General features: G+C 33.4%; 1 protein-coding gene across 10 annotated transcripts in view; it reads left to right on the forward strand.

The window, feature by feature from the left end:
- Positions 1-24,375, forward strand: part of LOC129807684 (rho GTPase-activating protein 190) — a 44,962-nt gene that overhangs the window by 13,985 nt on the left and 6,602 nt on the right. For 4 of the 10 annotated variants that reach the window (XR_008752303.1, XM_055857119.1, XM_055857121.1 and 1 more), the window contains exons 4-7: positions 903-2,401; positions 6,065-6,472; positions 14,577-14,761; positions 14,964-15,291. Coding sequence is in view for 9 of the 10 variants with exons in the window: in XM_055857119.1 (XP_055713094.1) it covers positions 903-2,401; positions 6,065-6,472; positions 14,577-14,761; positions 14,964-15,291 (2,420 nt within the window). In the remaining variant the exon portion in view is untranslated. The remainder of the gene's footprint in view (positions 1-902; positions 2,402-6,064; positions 6,473-14,576; positions 14,762-14,963; positions 15,292-24,375) is intronic. The other 6 variants (XM_055857124.1, XM_055857125.1, XM_055857126.1 and 3 more) reach the window with 3 other exon arrangements.

The raw sequence follows: 24,375 nt of genomic DNA on the forward strand, positions 1-24,375 counted from the left end.
GTAGAACTTCATGTGAAATTTGAAGATCTGGAAAGGGTTTTGAAAGAGGACATTTACCCTACTGCTCAATTTTAACTTTTTATTGCTCATTTATACAATGACAATTTTAATTAGTTGGAAAGATCTTGGAACCCTGGAGAAGTCTGAATGTTTTAGAAAGTGCTTAGGTGGACATTCGTCCATATGCGAAAATGCCATTGAATCACTTCTAATAACGATTTGTCAAGGTCAAAGGTTAAAAAAGTCTCTAGAAAGCGTATTTCACAATCGAATGGTATCATGTTTGGGATCGATGGAAAGGTCTTGGAATTCCTGACATGACTAAACCGGTTCCAATCGGTTATAAACCGATAATAAACCGCTTCATGACCGATAACTATTTTTTTTTCCAAAATTCTATTATATTGCTCCTAAGGTGTATTTTGGGCAATATTTTTAGTAATTTATAAATCGTTTCAAATGGGTTGAGAACCGGTAATAAACCGGTTATGAACTAAATCAGCAATTTTTGTCCGAAAATCAATTTTATTACTCTTAAAGCTATTTTTGGGCGATCTTTTGAGTGATTCATTAATCGGTTAAAATCGGTTGAGAACCGGTAAAAAAGATTAAAGTTGGGAAAATAAGTTAATAAGTTAATAATAAATCATAAATGGTACTTTTTATAATATTATTTGTACTAACAATGTAAATAACTAATATAAATTTAATTTTGTTCTCTCCCTCTCTTGCTTTCTCTCATCTAACACACTTCAACAAAATATTAATCCGACTAAAGGATGCCAAAGAGGTAATTTAGTTACAATAAATTGATATAAATTGCATTTATAATACTTGGATACGGGAGTTTTTTTTTTTAAGTGAAATTGCATTGGTTTCTCGTGTAAATTGTGCCTTTGCAGATGGAAGAAGCAGTTTAAGAAGCTCCTAGAGGAGACAGGCTATGTGACTCCGGGCAAGCAATTGTCTGAAGTGCGTGTCCTGTTTATGGGTCGTGAGTGTTTTGAGGCACTGTCTGAGCATGATTGTCAGCAAATTTATGATAATCATCAGCGTGAGATAATTGAGAAGGCAAAGCACAATTTTCAGGAATTGTTACTTGAGCATGCTGATCTTTTTTACCATTTTAAAAGTATTGATCCATCGGGTACAATAACTCAGGATGATATAAAGGAGATCACAGATGTATTGCAGGAAGATTTGAGGTATAAAATGCTGGATAGATTGGATCAGGATAGGAAATTGATGTTATTTCAGCATTTGGGTTTTGTTCATTGTCCCATACGGGAACACTGTCCGGCCTTTCCTAATTGCATGGATGCTCTAATTGAGCGAATTATTACGGCTAAGAAGGCACAGAGTTTACCAAGAAGGGGAGGAGGAGGTGTTGGGGCTCAGTGGAAGCAGTCACAGAAGAGTGATGAGACAAATTTGAATTTGTTGATATTGGGAGCTGAACATCTAGCGGGGGATTTAATTAATGAAATTTGTTTGAATTGCGGTGATGATGGGGAATACATCTACGATGGTCAAACGCATTTTCTTCAGACAAAAATAATTGATGGCAATATGGAGAGTTTTAAATCGATAGATTTTCAATCAAGTGGATTGGTTTGTGTCTATGCTAATCAGATGTCCTTTGAGTATTTGAAGGAGAGCCTCGAGAAGAGTTTGCTGTGTAATCTCGAACTTGAAGATAAATTTGAGAATTTACCCCTTGTTCTGGTGTATCAGCCGGAAGATACGAAATTGGAGGAGACAGAAATTGAATTGTTGAGAAGTGAGGGGCATCAATTAGCTGATTTACTGCATGGTCTCTTTATTGACACCTCACTCAATTTCTATCATCATCGTCAGAGTCAGCATCAAAATTACATTTATGACATTATTAATCATTTAATTGAATGTCTCAAATCACTCGATCCAAAACCCGATGATGATCCCTTCAATATGAATCCAGATATTCGAATAATTCTCTGTATGTTCTGTGGTGATCCATTTTCGGTGGAAAATGTTCTGAGTACCCTCATCACTGATGCTTCCTGTACACTGTCAAGTGAACGAAGTCTCATTCTAGAGACATTTTTGGGCGATACAAAACGTCGAATTGAGATAATTGTGTCATCATATCATGGAGCAAATGCTTTTCGTGATGAACTTGTACATGGATTCATATTGCTGTATTCGACCAAGAGGAAGGCATCATTGTCCACCCTAAATGCATTTTCCATGAATATTCCAAATTTGCCCATGCAAATAATGGCCATTACGTCAGAGGGTGGAAGTGCCAGTGCTTTCTTTAACAACGAAATGTGCCAGATGCTCATGACTGAGGGTAACGCCATTGCTGATCGACTCAGGGCGCACTTTATGACATCAGCCACGGGAAATCAGCTCAAAAGTAAGGAAAAACACATTTTTCTATTTATTAGGGCTACTCGCAGTTATTTAGAGTAAAATTTATAACCAAACACTTTCCCTTATTTACCCAAGACGCACACCCATTTTTCGTACATGAACTAAAAAAGAATCCCTATCAAAACATCTTGTTTTTATTTTGAATGTATATTTTGTGGTGCTATGAAATACTTGTGCTACAACCATCATTTGGCAGACAAAGAAACAAGAAAAGTGCAAAATCTCTTCTGACAGAAAAGGTTTGTAACACGGCTAACTATTTATAAACCCATGTAGCACAGTTAGGTGAAAAAAGCAACGTTTTCGGCATATTTTTGCTGAGTCGATCAGCAAAAATATACCGTCTGGTCTACTCTGAAAAAAAAATGTCTTGTCAAATTAACAAGAAAAGTTTGTCAAGAGGATGTTCTTACATACAGAAAATGGAAAAGTTTCGTCAAATCAGCGGTCAACTGGATTTTGTTAAAAGTTTGTCAAAAGGTTGTTTTTCCATATAAAATGTAAGAAAAAAATTTGTCAAATTTGTAAACAAAATTTGAACAAAATCCATTTATCAATTTAACAAATGAAAATTTTTTCAGATTACAGTTTTCGAACATAAAGTGCAAACCAAATTTGTCACGAATTTGCTAACGAAGTTCGTCAAAATCCAATTTGACAAGTGTTTTCATAGAAGAATGTCTTTTTGACAAACTTTTAGCAAACAAATGACACACCTTTTCTTTTGTTTTACCTTTTTTAATTTTGTTTCAAATAAATTGTTTCAAGAAAAAAAAGACGGTAGTGAAATTCGTTAAACTTTAAAAATTTATTTACTTTATGTTTTCGGAAAATGCCATTTGAGAGGCCGCCAGATGCCAATGTTATCAGAATTTAAGCACTAAGTCTCAATTTAGGTCTGAAAAGGTTTCTGGCTGATCATCAGTCACCAGCGAAGCCATCTTAGCGAGAAACTGACTTGAGCCTCAGATGAGAAGCCGGCCATAGGAAGATACCCAGTTCTAGAGATTTATAAGACATAGAACGACATACTAGGAAATTATCCTGACCAAGATTTCTCTCTTGCCTTGTTGATAAAGTCAGAAAACTGCCATGATTTTGTAATTTAAATGATTTTTCCAGTTTTTTCTTTGATTATGATCGTTAAAAATACAATTAAAGACCTGTCTTAACTTCTCTTTTACCGACTCTTTAAGTCTTTAAGCTTGATTAACAAATAGGTAAAAGAGATATAGACCCCACATTTTATGAATACTCTCTGAATTACTGAAAGTTTTCAAATATTCCTCTAGTTCCCGAGTACTCACGAGATTTTCTCAGAGTCCTTACCTTTTTCGAGGATTTTCTGAGTTTATTAACTCAAGTTCCTTAGTTAACTAAAGGACCTTCTGAATAACATGAGCTCTCCACTTTCCCGTATTGCTGAAGGATCTTAAATGCTTACAGAATTAAAGTACTCAACTTTCACAAAAAAAAATCTTTTAATTACTAAGAAATCACCGAAATGCCAAAGATTTCTCAAGGTTCTGAAGATTTTCGAGACTTTCGTAGTTTCCAAATTAACAAAAGGATCTCCAGATTAACACGAGTTTTCCAAACCACTTGATAAATCTCCGGAAGAGGTCAGACTCAATCTGTGCAAGGAAATCTTTCCGTCAGATTTTATCGAATTAAGGGTAACCAAAGGGTGGTAACCAAAACTGAATGACGTGAAAGTCTCTCAATCGTTTAAGAAGCAGCGTAGCGCGTTCAAGAAAACATTTTTTAGTACATGACTGATCTTATATGTTTTTTTTTTCTGCGTAATAATCTTATTTATGTTGATTTTTATCACGACTAATTGGTGATTTAGTAAAACGACGAAAACTGGGAAAAACAGTCGTAACAGTTTACCAAGGCTAATAAAAGTCGATTCGGCAGAAACAACATGAGAGCAGTCATGTGCTAAAAATTTGTATTTCCTCTTTTCATTTTAACTGAAATCCTTTACAATCTCAGCTTTTATTGTTACAGGTGAAATCCGACCTCGTAAGATCGGGCCCAAATTTTGGATTTGACACTCTTTGATCACGAATATCATATGCGCTAAAAATAGATTTTCGTCGACGTATGTCCCTTCTGTTAGTTGTAACAACTTCTGGTGAGATTAAATTTCGATGGTCCGATAGAAGTAGGTGATGTCAGATCCGGGTGCGGGGGCTTTTAGAACACCTAGAAATTTTGTTTTCTCAAGCCCCTATGGCATCGATCGGGCTGAAATTTTAGTATGTTATAGCTGGACTTAAGGCCTTTCGATTAAAAAAAAAAGTTAAGCCCTAGACCCCGCTGACTCGGGCTAGAAAGGGTCAAAAATGTAATTTTCAAATAGTCATATCTCCGGTTCTAATTGTCAGCCCAATTTTGTCCAATTTAATCAAAGTTCCGAGTAATCGAAAAATCGATTTTCAAAAATTTGAAAACTAGACGAAGAGTTTTCTTAAAATTTTAGTACGTTGTAGCTGAGGTCAAGACCTTTCTAATGGTGGGTCATACTCCTCCGTCGATGTTCCCTGGCCTGAGCTATATTCAAAAATGTCGTAACCACTTAACTTACAGAGCAGGATGTGTCTTCGGAAGTCTCCAAATCGGTATGTCTAACCTTTTGGTCTCTAATCCTTGTAATAACCCGAAAAAAACAACATAAGGTCCCTTTTCGAAAATCGTATAATCGGTAAAAATTTTGTCGAGAGTAGTTCACTGGAGAGGGACTGGTACCCATTTTCAAGGCATCCGGTCCGGGGACTAATTCCTAGAAAAACATTGCTTTTAGGGGAAAGTGGTCTGCCTTTGAATGCGGCAGACTTTGAATGTTTCAATTTTTCTCTTATTTCTCAAAGTAAAAATTGTATTTGGTGAAATATAATTAATACTATTAACTTCGATTAACAAAATGGATTTTTAGCTTTGGGAAATAAGAGAAAAATTGAAGTATTCAAAGCTGCTGCATTCAAATGCGGGCCACTTTCCCCTACAACACTTGAGATAAAAACGGGGGTGCGATATACATTTTTTCCTCATAACTTTAACACTCTTTTAGGTGTAAAAATACATCAACATTTTTTTATGTTAATTTTACACCTTTTTAAGGGTAAAATTAACATGAAAAGGGGTAACTTTAACCCCTAATACACCTAAAAAGCATAATATTTACACCAATTTCGGATCAGTACCCGGGGGTTGCAGGGTACAATAAACATTTCCGGAATGTTTATCCGAAAATCCGAAAAAGTTAAAATAACATTCCGGAAATGTTAATTTTACCCTGCATTATTGATCCGAAATCAGTGTAAATATTACCCTTTTTAGGTGTATTGGGGGTTAAAGTCAACCTTTTTCATGTTAATTTTACCCTTAAAAAGGTGTAAAATTAACATTAAAAAATGTTGATATATTTTTACACCTAAAAAGTGTTAAAGTTATGAGAAAAAAAAAGTTAATCGGACCCTCTTTTTTTCTCAGTGATAATAATTGTTTGCAAATGCAAAGGCGATACAATCCAAGCCGTGAACGGCACATCCAATCTTTTTTTTGTTTGATACAATCTTTTTTCCTCTGCGAGTAGCCCATGAGATGCATTTTGCACATTAACCTTCTAATTGGTGTGAAGCTTCCCTCTTCCTTGCAGTGGCTTTCTATACGCCCTTCCTCAAGGAAGTCTGGGACAAGAAGCCCGAAATCGAACAGGCCTTCCATATGGAGGAGCCAGTGACATTGGATTCGGGTGAGGGAACTCTTGAGCACTCAATGCACCACCATTTGCCCCAACCACCGCCACGGCACGAGAGTTACATGCTGAAGAATAATCACGATGGGTCAGGAAGTGAAAATTATGAGCATCTCCCAACACGATCTCTCAACTCACTCAATGGGCCGGATGACAACATTAAGCTCAATCTCAATGACAACAGCGAAAAATATCCCCATTTGTACATGCTGGGGGAAAAGGATATGGGAATTGATGATACCTACATGAATGACGATGATAAAGACGAGAAGAGTCGCTTGATACATCAAGGTAAGTTGATTTCTTTCCTTCTTCTGCTCCTTTTGTCATGATGATCCTCTTTTTTTGTGTATAATGTATTATAATGGTAAAAAAAATGAAGAGAATGTATTGTTAAATGTATTCTCAATGGAAGAAGGTTTCCAAATTTATCCACCACCAACAACACCGCCTGAGCCTGCGCCCCCGGACCATCATATGGCTCCAACGGCTCTCATGCGACAGCTCAAAGGAAACTTGGTGTCAGCTTCACAATCGAGTCTCGATGAAATAACATGTAATGCAATAATTATTTCTTACAGTTTTTTTTTTCAACAAAGTTTTTGGTTGTTCTAACAAAAAATAATGCAATTTTTTTTCATGCAGCCGACGTGAGTGGATCGAAGGATTCTCTCACAACTCACGATTCAGGTTTATTCCTTTACTTAATTGCCATTTTTATTGGTTTTCTTTTTTTGGGGAGGGGATATTACAAGTGAATACTTTCTTGAAAAAATTGAAATTTATAGCTCGTTCTATCCTACAATGATTCTCAATTCCTTCGACAAACAAGTTCCTGAAGCGAAAATCAAGAAAAGTCTTTAAAGTCAATTTTACAATGATTTTTCTTTTTCGTAAAGTCGATTGAAAGATATATTTGTGCATTGGGAAGTTAGCTTTAAAGCGCTTCTTTTTTCAAATTACTAAACTAAGCTTTTTTGTTGTTTTAAGTAGTTTTTTAACCTCTCAAACTCCACGAGAAAGCAGTTTTAACCATTAGCTCTGAAAAATGCGACCGGTTTTAGTGTAAATTTTTTCCTGTTTTCGTACACATTCCACGAGATATCTTCAAAACTACGTAGATTGCCAATTTGGGGTTTTCGGTTGTCTCTTCGTTATTAAATTAGCTTTTATTTTGTATTAGAATTTTTTGCTAATTCATTCTACAATGACAGAAAACAGCTAATAAACTCAAAAGTTTGTTCGGCTCGCTAGAAACATATGGGAAACATAGGAAATGTCATGCCCCTGGTTTTAACAATCGTGTTTTTTTTTCAACTTCTCTCCATCCTGGCTGCCAAATGGTAAGAGATATTGACTTCCGGTCTTCGGTGACCCCCCACAAGTCAACATTCTCTATCGAACTAACTTACCCAAATTACCCCCACCTTTTCTATCCCCTCCGAAAACATGTTTTTTTTGACATTGCAAAAAATTGGCCCTGGCGATTTCGTTCATTTTTGGAAATGTTTCGGACGTAGTCCAGCTGAACATTTCGTCCTTAGACACCTATCACCGGAAAATTCGCCATCTTGAATTATTGAAGGTCAACGGTCAACCATCCTGGAGGGCCTAATTTTCAACGGATTTCGAAAAATTTGGACATTTTTGAAAGATCTTTTAATTCTGAACCCGATTGAATCGGTCATAATCGGTGATGGATCGGGAAAGTAACAGTAATAGCTCTATTTTAAAAATACTGTTTTTCGCACTTTTTCAGTCTTTTGACCCATATAAAACTCAAACGGTAAGAGATATCAACTTCCGGTCTTCGATGACCCCTCCTCAAATGACGTTATCTCGAACTTAATCTCTTTAGTTTTTCCCCCTCCCTCCTTCATGCGTTCTCTATCCTCCTAAAATACTTCAAAAATTAGGTTTTTCAAACACTGCAAAAAATTGTCCCTAGCTATTTCAATGATTTTGGGATATGTTTTAGAGCTAGTCCAAGCGAACATTTCGTCCTTAGACACCTTTCACCGGAAAAATCGCCATCTTTAATTTTTCAAGGTCAAAGGACGTGAAAAATTTGCGAAAAGGAATATAAGGCAGGGGCCCATCAAGCCTAACAAAAAAGTGAAGCTATTTTTCAGTTTTCCTTGTAAAAATTTTGCAGATATTGCACCGCGACTTAAACAAGTTTGCTACCAGTTCTTATACTATTTCGGCGAACATATTGAAATATGTATTTTAAGATAGCTTTTAATACAAGATTTCGAAATATCGTCGGTTGCGTCTACCTCTGTCGTATCTGCATTTATTTTGTGTCAGCATTTGATGCAAGAGGGGACGTCTGTATTGTACCGACGATATATCAGACTGATAAGTCAATTCTCTGTAGGAAAAAACTTGCCAATAGTCTTCAGTGCATCTATGCAAAAACGTATGGAAAAATGAAATGTCGAGAGGTCCCTGTATGAGGCTCCTTCTCGGGAGTTCGAGCAGCTCCCAAAGCTACGGACGCTTTGCCACCCATTTTTCAATACAGCACCACATGAAAATTTTAAAATAAACTTTATTTTTAACAAAATTTTGTATTGCAATTCTGGAATGCCAGAATATTGAAGAGAAACGAGAAAAAACACTAATTTATTTAAAGTAGAATTAAATTGAACATGGCACTAAAAGCATAAAGTTCTTAAGGGTAAAGGCTATAATTTTGGACAGGGTGCTCAATAAGCATCAATGTTCCAAGTTTGTTGTGGGATATTTTCAGTACTAATTGATTTTTTTATTACTTTCTTTTCTGAAAAGGGTTGTTTAGAAACTTGGCAAGTTGTTTATCGCCTTTGTTTTTACTAAAATTATCTTAATGAGTTTAAAAATGAATTGATATGTAGAGGTGAATTTGACCCAAATTTTGGACAACTTGGTTCTAAATTTGGACACCTTGTCTGTATATTTGGACAACTAATGCGCCTCACTCAACAGGATGCCCATTGTTCTTCATTTCATGAACCAATCTTACCAAGTCCTCTTCCTGTTCATGTAAGGGAAGCGTAGAATGTCACAAGAACCCCGGAAACTTTCCATATCATTCATTAAAGTGAATTGACTTCGGTACCCCAAGTACGCGCGGATTCGCGCATTCCCTGACCTTCTGGCAGCCTTTCAAGGCTTTTCTCACTACATATCGTTCATAGAGATGATACTCCTTTGTTTCTCCAGGCATTTGTACAACCTAGTCATCACAAAAGCTAAAACTTCACGACATTTCGTGAGAAAAACACCTGTCCAAAATAAGGAATATCACCTCACTGGTAAATCTCTTAGAAAATTTCCAATTTTTCACACGAAAAACGTAATTCACAAGGCAAATCTCACTTCAGGTCAAATGTACAAATCACAATATTCAATGAATTTTCAATAATATCACTCAAAAAAGCGAAGAAACATTGTTAGTACTTCACCACAGCTAAATAAGACTAAAGTAAACACAAAGTTCTGTCATATTTCTCGTAAGAAATTGCTCGCACCGCTCACACTGAATTTTCAACAAAGGAATTTTAACTCAAATCATATTCAAAATTTAACGAATTTACTGTTAAAATCTTCCACAAAGAACAAAATTTAGATAGAATTGATTATTCATCAAATATTGGAATAAAAATCCATAATAATGAATTTATTTTTAGTGTCCAATTTTACCCTCAAACTGTCCAGATTTAGAAACTGTCCAAAATTACGAGCTCTTCCCCAAGTGAAGTCAATATCGCGTATTCTTTCGCGAAATTCCCCACAAATTTCACGATAAAAAGTAAAACAATTTTATGGGGTTTTCATAACAATGTCTTTTCATTATTAACTTTCTAATAATTTTGATAACAATTCATTTACAAATTTATATTGATTTTTCTTTAATATGAAAATAGTGTAATTGTAATTAGTTTGTAAATTAATCTTTGAAGACTTTGAAAGGGTCAGTACAATGATGAATTAAAAATATTTGTTTATTTTTCTTTTCAACAACGGAAGCTCTAATTAAAATAAAAAAATAATATAAATTATATAACTATATACACATAAACCATACGTTTAATCAATACATGTAAACTATTTAAAATTTATAAAAATTATCATATAGAACCAAACAATGATAAAATTTTATCAAATAATTGCGAAACTGTGTATCACAATTTTGAATTAAATGATAAATGAAAAAAAAATCTACTTTTATTGAGTTACTGTAGAATGTTAATTAAATGTATTTTTAAACATTGTGAAAATTTTATCATTTTTTTTTAAATAATATTCAAAGTGATTGTGAGAATTGCAAATGTGCCTTCCCATTTTGCTACTATTATTATTTTACTTCCAAAAGCTCAATGTTGATTTTAATCCAATAGTAGAATTTAATTTGGCACATTTCCACGAATGTGAATAATATATGCTCATTAATATCCATTGACATTCATTGAAATTGCAATGGAGTGTTTATTTAGTATTTTGTTCTATATTTCCAAGAATTTCTCTCTCATGTTCACATTTGCCAAATGGAGAGTATCAATATCAAATATTAAAATTTGCAAATGCACATCAATGGGATAAAGATTTCTTTGGAATTCCCATTCTACTTTTATTTTGAGGATTTTAATAATGCACCATGAAGGAAGGTAGATAAAAAACATGTTACAAAAAAAAAAAAGAAAATTGCAAGGGATAGAGAAAATTTCTTTTTATTAGAAAGTATTCATTTGTTTTCATTTTTTAGTTGTGATTCTTTTTCAATCACACTTTATGTGTTCCGAAATGGAAATCAATCTCGTTTAACTGGACTAAAACTCTGTGGATAGTCGTTTTGACATCCACAGAATAAGAATATAATACCTGCAAAAATCTATTTTTCATCAGTCTTTCTTCTAAAGCCTCTACAGTCTACACACTTGGGAAATTTATGTCCATATTTGGCATTATTGAAGAAACTTTGGCATATAGGAAGTATTGATAAAAAATTTCTTATATGGCCTTTACACACTACACAGAAAAAAAATATTTTGTACAATTGTTTGTAAATGTTTGTGAAATGTAGTAGGAATGGTCTCAGAAAATGTTTTTGTTATGCTCCATGTTCAGAGATAATATGGGGATCCTACCACGATGGTAAGTTGAGGAATCCATATGTTGAAGTTGTCCATTTTTCGCGTTTTTTTTTCAAAGAGCTCCGGTGGATAGTTAATTACTACACTCAGAAAAATAATCGAGTAAAACTTACTCGAATCGATGTTGAATTGACTCTTTTTCGTTGTGATTTTCGATTAACTATATTTTAGAGTTGATTTTACTTCTATTTAGGTGTAATATTCGGAGGAGTTATTTTAAATTTTTTTCCTAAAATTTACATGACAAAAGAGCGTAAATAACTCTTTTAAAGAGTTAAAATAACTCGTTCCAAGAGTTAAAAAGCATATTTTTTTGAAGTTAAAATAATTCTTTCAAATCCTAAAATGGATAGATTTTGCAATTTTATGTTTCTTTATCATTTTCTTTATTAATATTTTTTAGATCTCAAGTTCCCTATTATCCGAGCGAAATATCACGTATGATGCACGCACGTCGCACATGTGTTCATGAAACACTTTTTCTTTCTTCAGTCAATTTTCTTGACTGAAGTATATTCTTAAAACGAAAACACTTAAGCATATACTTCAGTCGAGATGAAATTTTACATCTAAAAAGAGTAATAATTACATTGATATGCGACGAATTAATTCAACTCGCACGAAGAGTTGTTTCAACTTTATTTACTAAAATTTATAACGAGAAAGAGTAACAATTACATCGATATTCTTCGAGTTAATGCAACTGTGCCATAGAGTTGTTTTAACTTTTTAGCTTTCTTAGTGTAAAAAGTAGACTGTGATTAACATTACAGGCTAAAATTTGTTCTACATTTTTAGTTTGCACAAGTAGAACTGAACAGTTTATTACCGATATGACATTTTTTATTGCTTTAATTTTGCAAAATGAGCAATAAAAAGAATATCCTTTTTATCTGTTCGAATATCTGGGTGCTAAATGGTTAGAGATAGGGACTTGGGACCTTTGGCGACCCCCTCCCCCATAAGCTGACCCTGGGACCGTTAATATGTCCCTTATTTCCCCCCCACCCCTTCCCCTGCAAAACCATGTTTTTTTGGGATTGATCGAAACATGTCGTGCGATTTTTTTTTTTTCAAGGAAAGGAGGGGGGAAGTAGGGATATATTAATGGCCCCAGGGTCCCAAATCTCTATCTCTCACCATTTTGCACCTAATTTAGATTGAAAATAAAACGCAAAAATAAGACATTTTTAAGACATTCGTTCCTCAACTTACCATCAAGACTGGACCCCAATTTTTAACAATAGTTCTTTACAAGAGATAATTGCTGATCCACAAAACATTTACCAACAAACTTTCTCATCCTAATTGTTTACTAAACGTATGACTTATTCCGGAAGCAGATTTTTTCTGAAACGTACGACTTATTTCGGAACGGAGGGAGCAATATTTATCTAATATTGTGTTCGCCTTGATTGCCTCCATAGCATATTTGATAATGAAAAAGATTCATAGCAGCCGCTTTAAAAATAAACCAAAAAAACCTGGAGTGGAACGATAACTTTTCGACTCTATCGAATCGATAGTATCGATAAATCTATATGTGTTACGGCGTTATCACACTTGCACAGTAAAATTTTAATGTGATTCACATTAATTGTTGCTTGTGAGTGTCCAAATATGTTATTTGTGTCTCTGAGTCACTTAATATTTGTGGTTTTTCTATTTATTGATAAAGAAGTGGACTTGGCCTGCAAAAATAAGTTTAAATTTACCTAAAGCTTAAATATTTTTCACATTAAAAAATTAAAGAGAAAATCGCATTAATTTTTCGTATTAATTATATAAATCAATTTATATCAAATTCTGCGGGCCAAGTCTACCTTTTTATCAACAAATAGATTAAATTTTGAATATAAAATAATTCAAACACACAAATTACACATTTGGACTCTAACAAGCGACAATTAATGTGAATCATATTAAAATTTTAATGTGCAAGTGTGATAACACAGTTACCGTGGTATGACACTAGAGAATTCACATTAAAATTTTAATGTGATTCACATTAATTGTTGCTGATGTATGTCCTACTGTGCAATTTTCGTTAAGAGCTTTTAGAAATCGATTCATTTAGTGATAAAAATGTGGACTCGAGTCACAAAAATTGGTTTAAATAGATTAAAATAGCATAAATGCGTTTGATAAATTAATGAGCAAATTAATGAGAATTGAGCAAATTTATGAGCATAATTTGCGGTGATATTGACTCCCTCATTTTCGTAGTTTTCTTTTGAAAATAAAGCCCTACGATTTGAAGCAGCTTTTTAAATTCCTCCGAAGTCATCCGGAGAAAATTATTATGTCCAAAAAAATCGCCCCAGAGAATTTCAACGACACCATGTGAAGGTCTCGTTAGGAGCCAATCTCTCGCCCACGACCTCCTTTTTCTCGCTTAGCGGGTCCTTTTGTACGACATAAAAGTAGCGTACAGGAGGAAAACTTCCTCTTCTTCAATAAAATCGCACATTTTCGCTCAAACGATTGAAATGCTTCAAAAACAAAAACACTCGTCTGACAACCTGTGTGCTATCGTTAAAATGAGCAATTCTAGCAATATGTCCTGACTAAATCAGCGATTTCGAGTGGTTCTAGAAGTTTTAATGAGCAACTTTTCATTTTAATTTTAATGTGAAATTTTACAGTGTGATAACTCCGTTAGATTAAGTGAATGTTGACTTTTTACGCATTGTTGGGTCATTTATTGTAACATTCTTAACAGAATGTGACTGTTGATAAATATCTAAATTAAGGTAGTCCTGCTATCGTTTAAATATTTCAGAATCGACAGTCGATATTATCGAAAATAAGTTATCATGTTACCCCTGGTTTTTTAGGGTAGAAGGAGGTGGGGTAAAAAGACTGTTCTAAATAATGTTAAATTATGAGGGGGGTCGTCGAAGACCAGAAGTCGATATCTCGTACCGTTTAGCCTGTAGCAGTGTCACAAATTGAAATAAAGTGGATTATATAATTGCTCTCTCTTTGAGTTCGAGCAGTAAAATCGTGTTGAACTATTTTATTTCAACACTTTAGGTAACTTTCGAAGTTAAACTGCTAATTAAATTTTCAAACTCACCATTATTAATCGACAAAGAATCCCAAGCTAGTATAAGTTTATCAGGACTAAATATATTTTTTTTTTTTCAATGGGAGATGAAAGTAATTTCAATTATGCAGAAAAATTCTCAGGATATTTCATTTTACTCTTCTCTTTTTGCTGTTTTTTTTTCTGGTGCATACTTTGTGACATGAAGGTTGGCTGGATGATGCTCTCTTTATTGGTCGCGATGGTGATAAGAGGGATGGAAGTGGTGGCAAGAGGAGTGTTCTGTGGAATAACTTTGGTGCGCACCATGCTTTTACAACTGGAAGGCGACAAAATGAGTCATCAACATTTGGCAATAAAGTGAGACCAAAGGGACCCAGTCAGACACTAAAGGTACCCCCCAATAATCATTCTTTTAAATATTTCATTCCATCAACATTTTATCAACTTGTGTGCGTGTTGATGGTAAAATCTCAGCCCATAATTTACACAGTTTCTCACTCTTTTCCATTCTTTCTCTTTCTTTTTTCCTCTTCCCGTTTTTTTGTTGTCTCTGTTGGATGGTATCATTTTTATTAACTTCAATTTGGTTCAGCAACCCGGAAAGCTGAACCTCAAGAACTTTGCCATCGTCAATGATGCCATAGCACGTATGAATGTGAACAGTGACGGAGGCAATGACGGTAGGAAAGTCGGTAGGGAACGTGAAAAGAAACCCAAAGGCTCAATATTCGATCATGCCCCTTTGGCAGCTCCCGAGGATGATTCCGATGAACTGGCTGAGGCGGGATATAGTCAAGTGAAGGAGGTGTATCCGGGTGGTGGCAGTGGAAGTGTCGATGATCAGCAATTGTACAATTATGCCCTCGATACAACACCCAACAAGTCCAAGTTGCGCCATCGACGCGAAAAGGAGCAACAGAGTGAGTAGAACAAAAAAAAAACATTCTCAATGCTTTTTTTCCTGAATGAAAGATTTGTTAGAGTTTGAGATTTTTCTTTGAAGAGCTTTTGCCTGTTTTGTTTATTTCCTTTTTTTTTCAAATTGAGGAGGAAAAATTGAAAGAAAACGATGAAGAGCAATTGGAATATTTGTTTTCCTTTAAGCTGACAATGGACTTTCTTTGACCGAGTAGAATCTTTAACTGTTCATCGGGTTTCGAAGTATTTTTCCAATTTAGTAAATGAAAAATCACTCAAAGCATTCAATTTGTTCATTCACTGAGAAAAAAATCGGGTTGTGATTAGCTTTTTTTCCTCATTACTTCAACACTTTTTAGGTATAAAAATGTATCAACATTTTGTAATGTTAATTTTACACCTTTTTAAGGGTAAAGCTAACACGAAAAATGGTAATTTTAACCCCTAATACACTTAAAATGCGTAATATTTACACCGATTTCGGATCAATACAGGGTAAAATAAACATTTCCTGAATGTTATTTTAACTTTTTCGGATTTCTCTCACAGTGTTTAAAATGAAAGTATGATATTTTTTTCTGATTTAGGGTAAATGGGGTAATTTGGAATCGGATTTAAATTGGAATTTTTTGATTACCTCACTGTTTCAGATGGGCAAAGAGAAAGAGAAGACCACGAAGAAGTACAAGCCCTTACATTCAAGAGTACTTCTTCGTAGTATTTTTCCTCTATCCATCTGAAACAGCAATTGATTGCTATTTTCGACATTCCTGGCTAGATCCATGCAAAATTTCAGAAGTTATGGCCATATAAACCTGAAGCAGGTACTCAAAAAATTAAGTGGTAGAGCATTGGTTTTATGATGCGAGTGTTTCAGGTTCAAATCTTCTTTAAGTCACCAGGAGTTTTTCTAGCCCCGGCTAACACATTAAATAAGTTCTTAACTCAATAACTTTATTTTAAGGAGTTGTAGATGTAGAACATTCAACTACTTAAAAAATATATGAAAATGAGACAAACGGCAGCGCTTTGTGGGGAGTAGTGAAACTAATATGACATGACTCAGCCTTAAGACTAAGTACTTAATTAAGGTCTTTGTTAAAGTCCTTAATTAAACAGTGTGTATTAGGGACATGAAAAGTATTTTCACTAAGTACTTATTTAAGGACTTTCAACTACGCACTTTTTAAGTATTTACCCTAATACATAATAAAACAAAGTACTTAATAATTACTTATTAAGAACTTAATTTATGAATTTGGGCTAAGTTATTATTTAAGAGCATCTACAATGCTTTTATTTATAGCATTGCGCTAGTAACAGCATACCTTGTATTAGCCGGGGCGTTAAAGGTGTTCGAATTTCGAATTGCATCCAGTGAGCCTGACTGAATTTAATTCCACGGGGCATGAGAGTGACAACCCTATCCCTGTATAAGAAAAAATAATAATACATAACTAGAAATTCCGCTTGCGGGAAGGCCTAGTTCCTCTACGGAATATCGTGCCGTAGATGCAGCTGACTTTGCCCTTTTGAAAATAAAAAAAGGGGTGGCAAAGCGTCGAGGCTTTGCCAGCTGCTCGAACTCCCGAGAAAGAGCTCTGCCTTATATACTTTTTCGCAAATTTTTCTGGAGCATATAAAGTTAATTTCAAATTAAATTTGTCTATAAATCACCACAAAACCGTCCTGAAGTTGAAAATTGTTCCAGAATAGAGTTACAAAAAAAATCATTAATCTTTTAATTAAATAATTGACCAAATCGGGTGAAAATTTTGCTTTTGACCTTGAATAATTCAAGATGGCGATTTTTCCGGTGAAAGGTATCAAAGGACGAAATGTTCACCTGGACTACCTCAAAAACATATCCAAAAATGAACGAAATCTCCAGGGCCAATTTTTTGCCAAGAAAAACCTCATTTTAAACCTTTTTTTGGGGATGGGGAACGCATGAAAGGAGAGGGAGGAAATCGAAATAGATTAAGATCAAGATAATGTCATTTGAGGAGGGGTCGTCGAAGACCAGAAGTTGATATCTCTTACCGTTTAGCAGTAAGAATGGAGAGAAATTGAAAAAAAACTCGATTGTGGAAACTGCTCTCTCTTCGAGTTCGAGCAGTTATAATTGTTGAATAAAATAAGATAGACCATTTGATAAAGACTTTTCGATTCACAAACTTGAGATAGAAACCCTTATTAAGATTTTCTGAATCCTTCTTGGTTTATTTTTGCATTTATTTAATTTTTTAATCTTGGAAATTGTTTTCCCTAAACTTTTAATACTTTGAACATATTTATACCTAGGATATTTTTTGTGCTTAAAAAAATATTTTATTGTTTTTTGAAGTGTTTCTTTTTCCTTGAATTTAAATATTTTTGGATTTTGGATTCCTAAACGCTATGTATTTCCTAAATCATTTCGTATTTTTGATATTCGTTTTTTTTTGTATTTCAATAATTTGATTTATTTTATTTTAAAACTCTTAATTTTTCACGTTGTAATAATTTTTGATAGAATCCTAATTTTTTCGTAGAATTAGCAGTTAGTAATAAAATTGTGATGTATGAAAAGTATAAAATATTTGCATGAAAAATTTAAAAGGCAAACAAAAACAATTTTGAAATTTAATTTGGTACCGTCGTTGCGGGTGACTTTGCACTCGGGGGGGGGGTGACTTTGCACTCTGCTGTTCGTGAGACTTTGAACAATTCTAGCACTTATTGATAGTCCTCGCCGATCCGGTCTACCATAGTCAGTAATAGTCAATGAAATCCTAGTATAGGTATTTTGTCAAAAAACGACTCCGCGAAAAAGTTATCTGAAGATGCAATTCCAAAATCGATTTCAGAGAAGTAAATTATCCAAATCTATTCTAAATTTATCTGGCTAGAATAATCCACTTCGATTTTGTTCATTATTTTTAGTAAATTCCTTTTTTTTGACTATAGTCTTCCTAAGAACGCATGATTTATATTATAAAATTGCGTATAATGGACTTTCTTAACCTTTTTTATAGAAGTATTTGGCCAAAATTATCCAATTTTTTTATAACTTAAGATGAAATGACCGAGATCTACAAAATGGTGTGGTCGCCATCTTGATTTGACAATTCTGTCCGCTATTTTGAATAACTGTCAAAACAAAAAACTTATCCGATTGAGCTGAAATTTTAGTATGTTCTGGCTGATGTTAAGACCTTTTCAGAACATATATAAAATCCGACCTAGGTCAAGCGATTGTCTGGATATTGGGGCTCTAAGTTCAAAATTTTGACATTTTCATTATTACAGAACTAGAGAGCTTCTTTTGTCGAAACCATCACAAAAAAGGCAGTGCTATCGTTAGGCGATGAGATCTAAATAACAAACAAAAAGAAAAGTAATGTTTTTCTTTATAACAGCATATTACTTGAAGATCTGAAAAACTTTTGCAAAGATGAAAAAATAAAAAAATAAATAAATGCACTTTTCATTTATTTTTTTTAAATTATGTTAGAGTAAATAAATATATAAAATAAAAGCCTCAACCATTTCTAATGGTTACTGAGGCATTTCGTTTAGGTTTTAAAATTCAGAATTAGAAAATAAAGATCGCCAAAAAATGAATATTTCAAATTTTTAAACTTTGAGCCTCTGTATCAAGGTAAATACTTGACGTAGACCGGAACATAGATACGTTCTGAAAAGGTCTTGATATCAGCTACAACATACTACAATTTTAACACAATCGAACCTGTTTTAGATTTTGACAGTTATTCAAAATGGCGGACAGAAACGTCAAATCAAGATGGCGATCATGTCATCTTGTAGATCTCGTGCATCTTACCCTTAGATGTGAAGATCTTCATTGCCGTTTATTATCAGAAATTGTTGATTTTTTAGTATTTATTGTAAAGTGCAAAGTCACCCGCACCTTATCCCCAGTGCAAGCATTTTTTCTTGATTTTTTTAAACATACAGTGCTGTCTCGCTATATGCACAGTTTGGGTACTTTTTTTGACAGTTCTCTCTCTGAATATGCATAACTTTTTTTGAAATTCCCAACGGTTTTTTCCTTCTTTTAATAAATTATTATTTTTTTATTGTTCTAGAATGTCCTGTGTTATTTTAACTATAATATGAGACAGAAAATATAAAATTAAGATAATTTAAAACGAGAAAAAGTAGTTACCAAGAAAATAATTTTTTTTATTACTTTGTCAAAATGTAAACAAATTGATTTTGAATGCAACCGACACAAAAGCTGTGCATATAGAGAGTGTGCATATAGAAAGACAGCACTGTAGTAAAATTTTATAAAATTAATGCTAGTGGCACAAAATCCATTCATTAACAACTGAATACAAATAATTTAACTCAAAACCCCCCCTCCCTTCTCTTTAACTATCCACTTTTAGAGGGCAAAGTTGAAAAACAGCGAAAAAACGTGCAAAGTCACCCGCAACGACGGTATAGAGATAAGAAAAAGTATACAGTAGGTGTCAAAAGTTTGTTGCCCCTTATAAAAAAAATAATTCATTTATTTTACTATAGTTGTCTTCCAGAAGTTGATCATTTTTTATGTCTCAAAAGTTTGTTGCTCGCTTGAAAAAGTTAGTCAAAATGGTCCTTCCCAGCAAGCAACTGATTCTACATTTTTGTAGCAGATATGATGGGGTCACTATCAGAGATACTTACAATAAGGTTATCAACCGTTTGAGTCGAAACCCTGGGTCTGTCAGTAACGTTTTTCAGATCTACTTGCGCCACATCACCATAATCTTTGACGATATCTTATTATGATTTTGCATAAAATTACACAACTGACAACGCAGATTCATTCTAGCTGTATCTTTGGACCATTTCCTTTCTTTTAACTTTTTGAAACTTGCCCTTTTAAATTCAAATTACAAATTATCAAAAAAAAAAAAACATAATATTTATTGCTATTTATCGTTTTTTTTGTATGCTTATATTGACCATTGAGAACTTTAGAAATGTGCAAACCTGCCATTTGCTTCTAAAATGACATAATTTCATAATTTAACTGCATGACATGATGTTATTTGCACGTATTTGACCACCTTGAGTTACTTTTTCAAACGAGGCAACAAACTTTTGACACATAAAAAATGAACAACTTTTGAAAACAATTATTTTTGTACATGAAATTAAATGATTTTTTTTTGAAAAACATAAATAAGATCCACGAATTCATTTGCAAAAATTAAAATAAAAAAAGTAATTCATTCTAATATTTTTTTGCACCTAGTTTCCCGAACGTACAAGGGGCAACAAATTTTTGACACCTACTGTATGTTTGCTCAGTCTCTTTGAATTGCTTTTAATTTCAGAATAACGAATGCATTGTATATTTTGCAAATTTTCAGTGTAAAATCCTAAAGATATTTGCAATTTGAAAGCTCAAATTGTTCTTGACTTTATTATAATATTTTTAAGTGGATTTCAAGAAATTGCACAGAGCCATTTTGCTGAAGTGTTTGTCGTAAAAATTGAGAAAAAGTGGGTGCCTAAAAGGATATTTTCTGGAAAATATCTCTAGATTATTGTCGATTTGATGGTCGATTGTCAAAGAAATACGGAAATCAATTCACTCATTGTGTTTACGTTGGCTTCTGTAGAAAATGTATGATGCCATAATATGCCCTGCTTTTGGAGGAGCACGGTAAAAAAAGCTGAGTTACTTTTATGGGGCGTTTTTTTTTGTAGGATGGTGGGGTTTAGAGAGGCTTTTCATGGTGAACCACACCCTTCTCATTTAAGCACATTATTCACCGATAATCTCAGAGACACAATCTATATCTTTTTTTACGAGCTAGGGGACGACGTCTTTTGAGCTTTTATGAATATTTCTTTTTGTGAAGGGATAATTTACATATATGGGACAAAGTTATTTGGATTGTTAAAGTTTATTTATTTTCGGCGTCTTAGGTAGTTTTAGAATTATTGGTTTGCAAATATTTGGAAAATGTGTAGAAGTACCATGTACGTGATTTTTTTTCTTGAAGGCTTTTTAAGAGCTTAGTAGCACATAAACTAACTCATTTTTCAGGGTACATACTTGAAATTGTTTAAATTTTAGATGGGAAAAGTTCTAAAGAACAAAATCTGAACTATTTTCAGTGATTTAAATATTTTGTTAATTAAAACCAAGCATGTTTAATATTTTATGAACTATAATTTAGAAGTGATAGCAAAAGCGTCTCAACTATGCGGAATAATGAAAGTCGGGATTTGAATTATATAAACCCAAGAGTAGTTTCGCATTATTTATCCTAATTATCCTAATGAATTAATTTATCGAATCAACTTTAGAGGAAAGACATTGTGTACTCGAATCCTATCTTAAGAATTTCATGTCTGACTTATAACTGCTTTATAAATGATTGGAAACTCACTTTATTGTCACTCTTAGTGGTAAAATATGATACTTTTACAGAGAAAGAATTTTTTCCTCCTATGGGAAATTGGAAAACTCATGGGTACTCTCGTCCTCAAAAGAACGAAAAGGAGACAAACTTCAATTTTCCAAAAGTCAATAATATCAATTTTGTGAATTATTTTTGCGTGTCAAATGACTCCTTTACAAGGCTGATTACTAAAACAAGAAGAATTATTGACCAGTATCTTCTAAAATGTCCAGGAAGTGGTCAAGAAGACACCAAGTTCCTGCTTGCCAACAGATTCCTTAAAATATTTTACACGATAACACTTTAAAACACATTTCTTTCAACACAATGTTATTGTAGATACTAAGCTTTCTCATAAGCATAAAAGACACTTCCTGGACAATCACAATTCACCAAAATCAGGAAAAACTTCCCCGAAAGCAATCTCCTTCGCTGCCAAATGTCAAAATTATCGGCCATATTGGTAAAAATGTTGTTCCCGCTTGGAATTTTGTTACAAGAGGTTGGTGTCAAAAAGCAAATGGCGGGCATTGGCGTTATAACCTTACATTTGACCTCTAGATTTTTGCGGATGAGAGTTCCCATAAAGTTCGAACAAGTTTTTTGAAAATTTAAGAAAAAATGTTTTTCGAATTTATGTAATCTGTAATTGTTAGTTATCATACTTATTGGCCCCGAGATGTTTTTCCTTATTCTGGTCTAGAAATATCAAAAAAGTCACAATATCTCCAAGGAAGCAGAAAATCGAAAATTCACGATTTTTGACCAAAAATATCTTAGCTCAGAAGTTAATTGGGATCCTGCAAAAAATATCCTAGATTTGGACATCCTTATAGTTTGTACTTATCCAGAAGAATCGGATTTTTATCGATTCTAAATAGCTCAAAAAAATTCTTTTTTTCCATGGGTGCCCAGAGTCCCAAAGGAGACGAAAGAGTTAATATTTTATTACAGTAAAAAAAATTAAAAAGAACCCTTTGCATTTATACTAATTCAATTATAAATACGTATTTATACGTATAAAGATTTTCTCATTTTCTTGTGGTTTTGTATAAATTTTCTGAAAATTGTCAAATAATGCTAAAGTGAACTTTCAGACATTTTTGTAACAAAAAGCCAATTACCATTTAATTTCTCTTTTTTTAAGTAATTTGACAAGGATTATCTTCAATATTTTCTCATTTTCTTGTATTTTTTTTTGTGATTTTTCAAACCAATTTTCAAGCGACAAGGCATGTTATGAAGGTTACGAGTTTTCGCCAAGGAAAGTTTTCTTAGTGGTTAATTAGGTATTGTTTCGGATTTGACGAGTATTTTTGTAACGAGAACCTCGACAAATATTCATGATAGTTTCGCAATGTTTGATAATCATTTCGAACTTTCGCTATTTTAATGACAGTGTGAGGATTTTTTGTTTTTTGATTATTACAGAATTATTTCAGAATTCGGTTTTATCTCTATAAGAATACATATAAGAACTATAGTCCAGTATAGTCAATTTAAGAAAAATAGAAAGATCGTTGAAAAATTGAAATTTATAAGATACTGACATATATATGTACAATCACTCAAGAGTAAAATTCAAAATTGATATATGTTTTTCTCGGAAAATTCTAGACATTATCCGTTTTATTTTCTATTTTACATGGAGTATTTGAAGGAATTTTCTTGAATAAAAACTTTATTAACCTAAAGAAAAGAGTTTCAAATATTGTAATTAGTTTTTCAACAGAGAAGTAACAATTTTTCTTAGATTGTATGTCGAATAAAAAAAACTAAAATAATAAACAATTTGGAAAATGATTGGTATCAAACTAAAAAAAAAATAGACAAATAAAAACAGATAATAAAAAAAACGTTCGAAATGCCTTCCCAGTTTATTAAGAAAAAAACTTAATTGAAATTTATTATAAATATACGGAAATTGTATTTATTAATTGAAATAATCATTTAAAAACCATTTAAAACGTAAAAAACGCGATATTTTAATTTATTTGCTTATTTTCTATGTAAATTAATTAAACTCTCACGGGGAATACCACTCGAGAATTCTCCCCGGTTTTTGATGAGAAAATTTCCAATCGAAAATTTCGTGGATACCAAACAGGCGAGTTCCACACGGAGAGTTGGCTTTTCCCACAAAATCCAACTGTCACATCTGGGGGATACGGCCCCAGGGCATTGGTTTTACTGTCGAAGAATCGAAGAATCACCCTCCGGACGGTCTGGAGTGAGGTATTTGTGAGTTTTCCAAGGTCCGCGTAATTGATTCCAGGATTTTTTAGATACGTGTACACGATCAGTTCCTTTCTCTTTCCATTATTATTTCGTATCTCAGTGAAAAATGAACAGAATTTTTATGAGAGTTTCACCAAAAGAAAGTTTCTGGGTAGTCATTTTACTACCGAGGAATCGAAGAATCACCCTCCGGAGTTTTCCAAGGTCCGCGTAATTTATTCAAGGATTTTTTAGATACATGTATATAATCAGTTCCCTTCTCATTTTCATTATTAATTCGTATCTCAGTGAAAAATGAACAGAATTTGATGAGAATTTCACCAAAAGAAAGGTAAAAACACGTGTTGCGTGTTGCAATGTTTACATACAGCGAAAATGCGGAGCTAGTGACATCTGTCATAAAAATATCAAATCATTTGGAACAATTTTATCGTGGAC

The sequence above is a fragment of the Phlebotomus papatasi genome, chromosome 3, assembly GCF_024763615.1.
Source record: "Phlebotomus papatasi isolate M1 chromosome 3, Ppap_2.1, whole genome shotgun sequence".
Classification (NCBI taxonomy): domain Eukaryota; kingdom Metazoa; phylum Arthropoda; class Insecta; order Diptera; family Psychodidae; genus Phlebotomus; species Phlebotomus papatasi.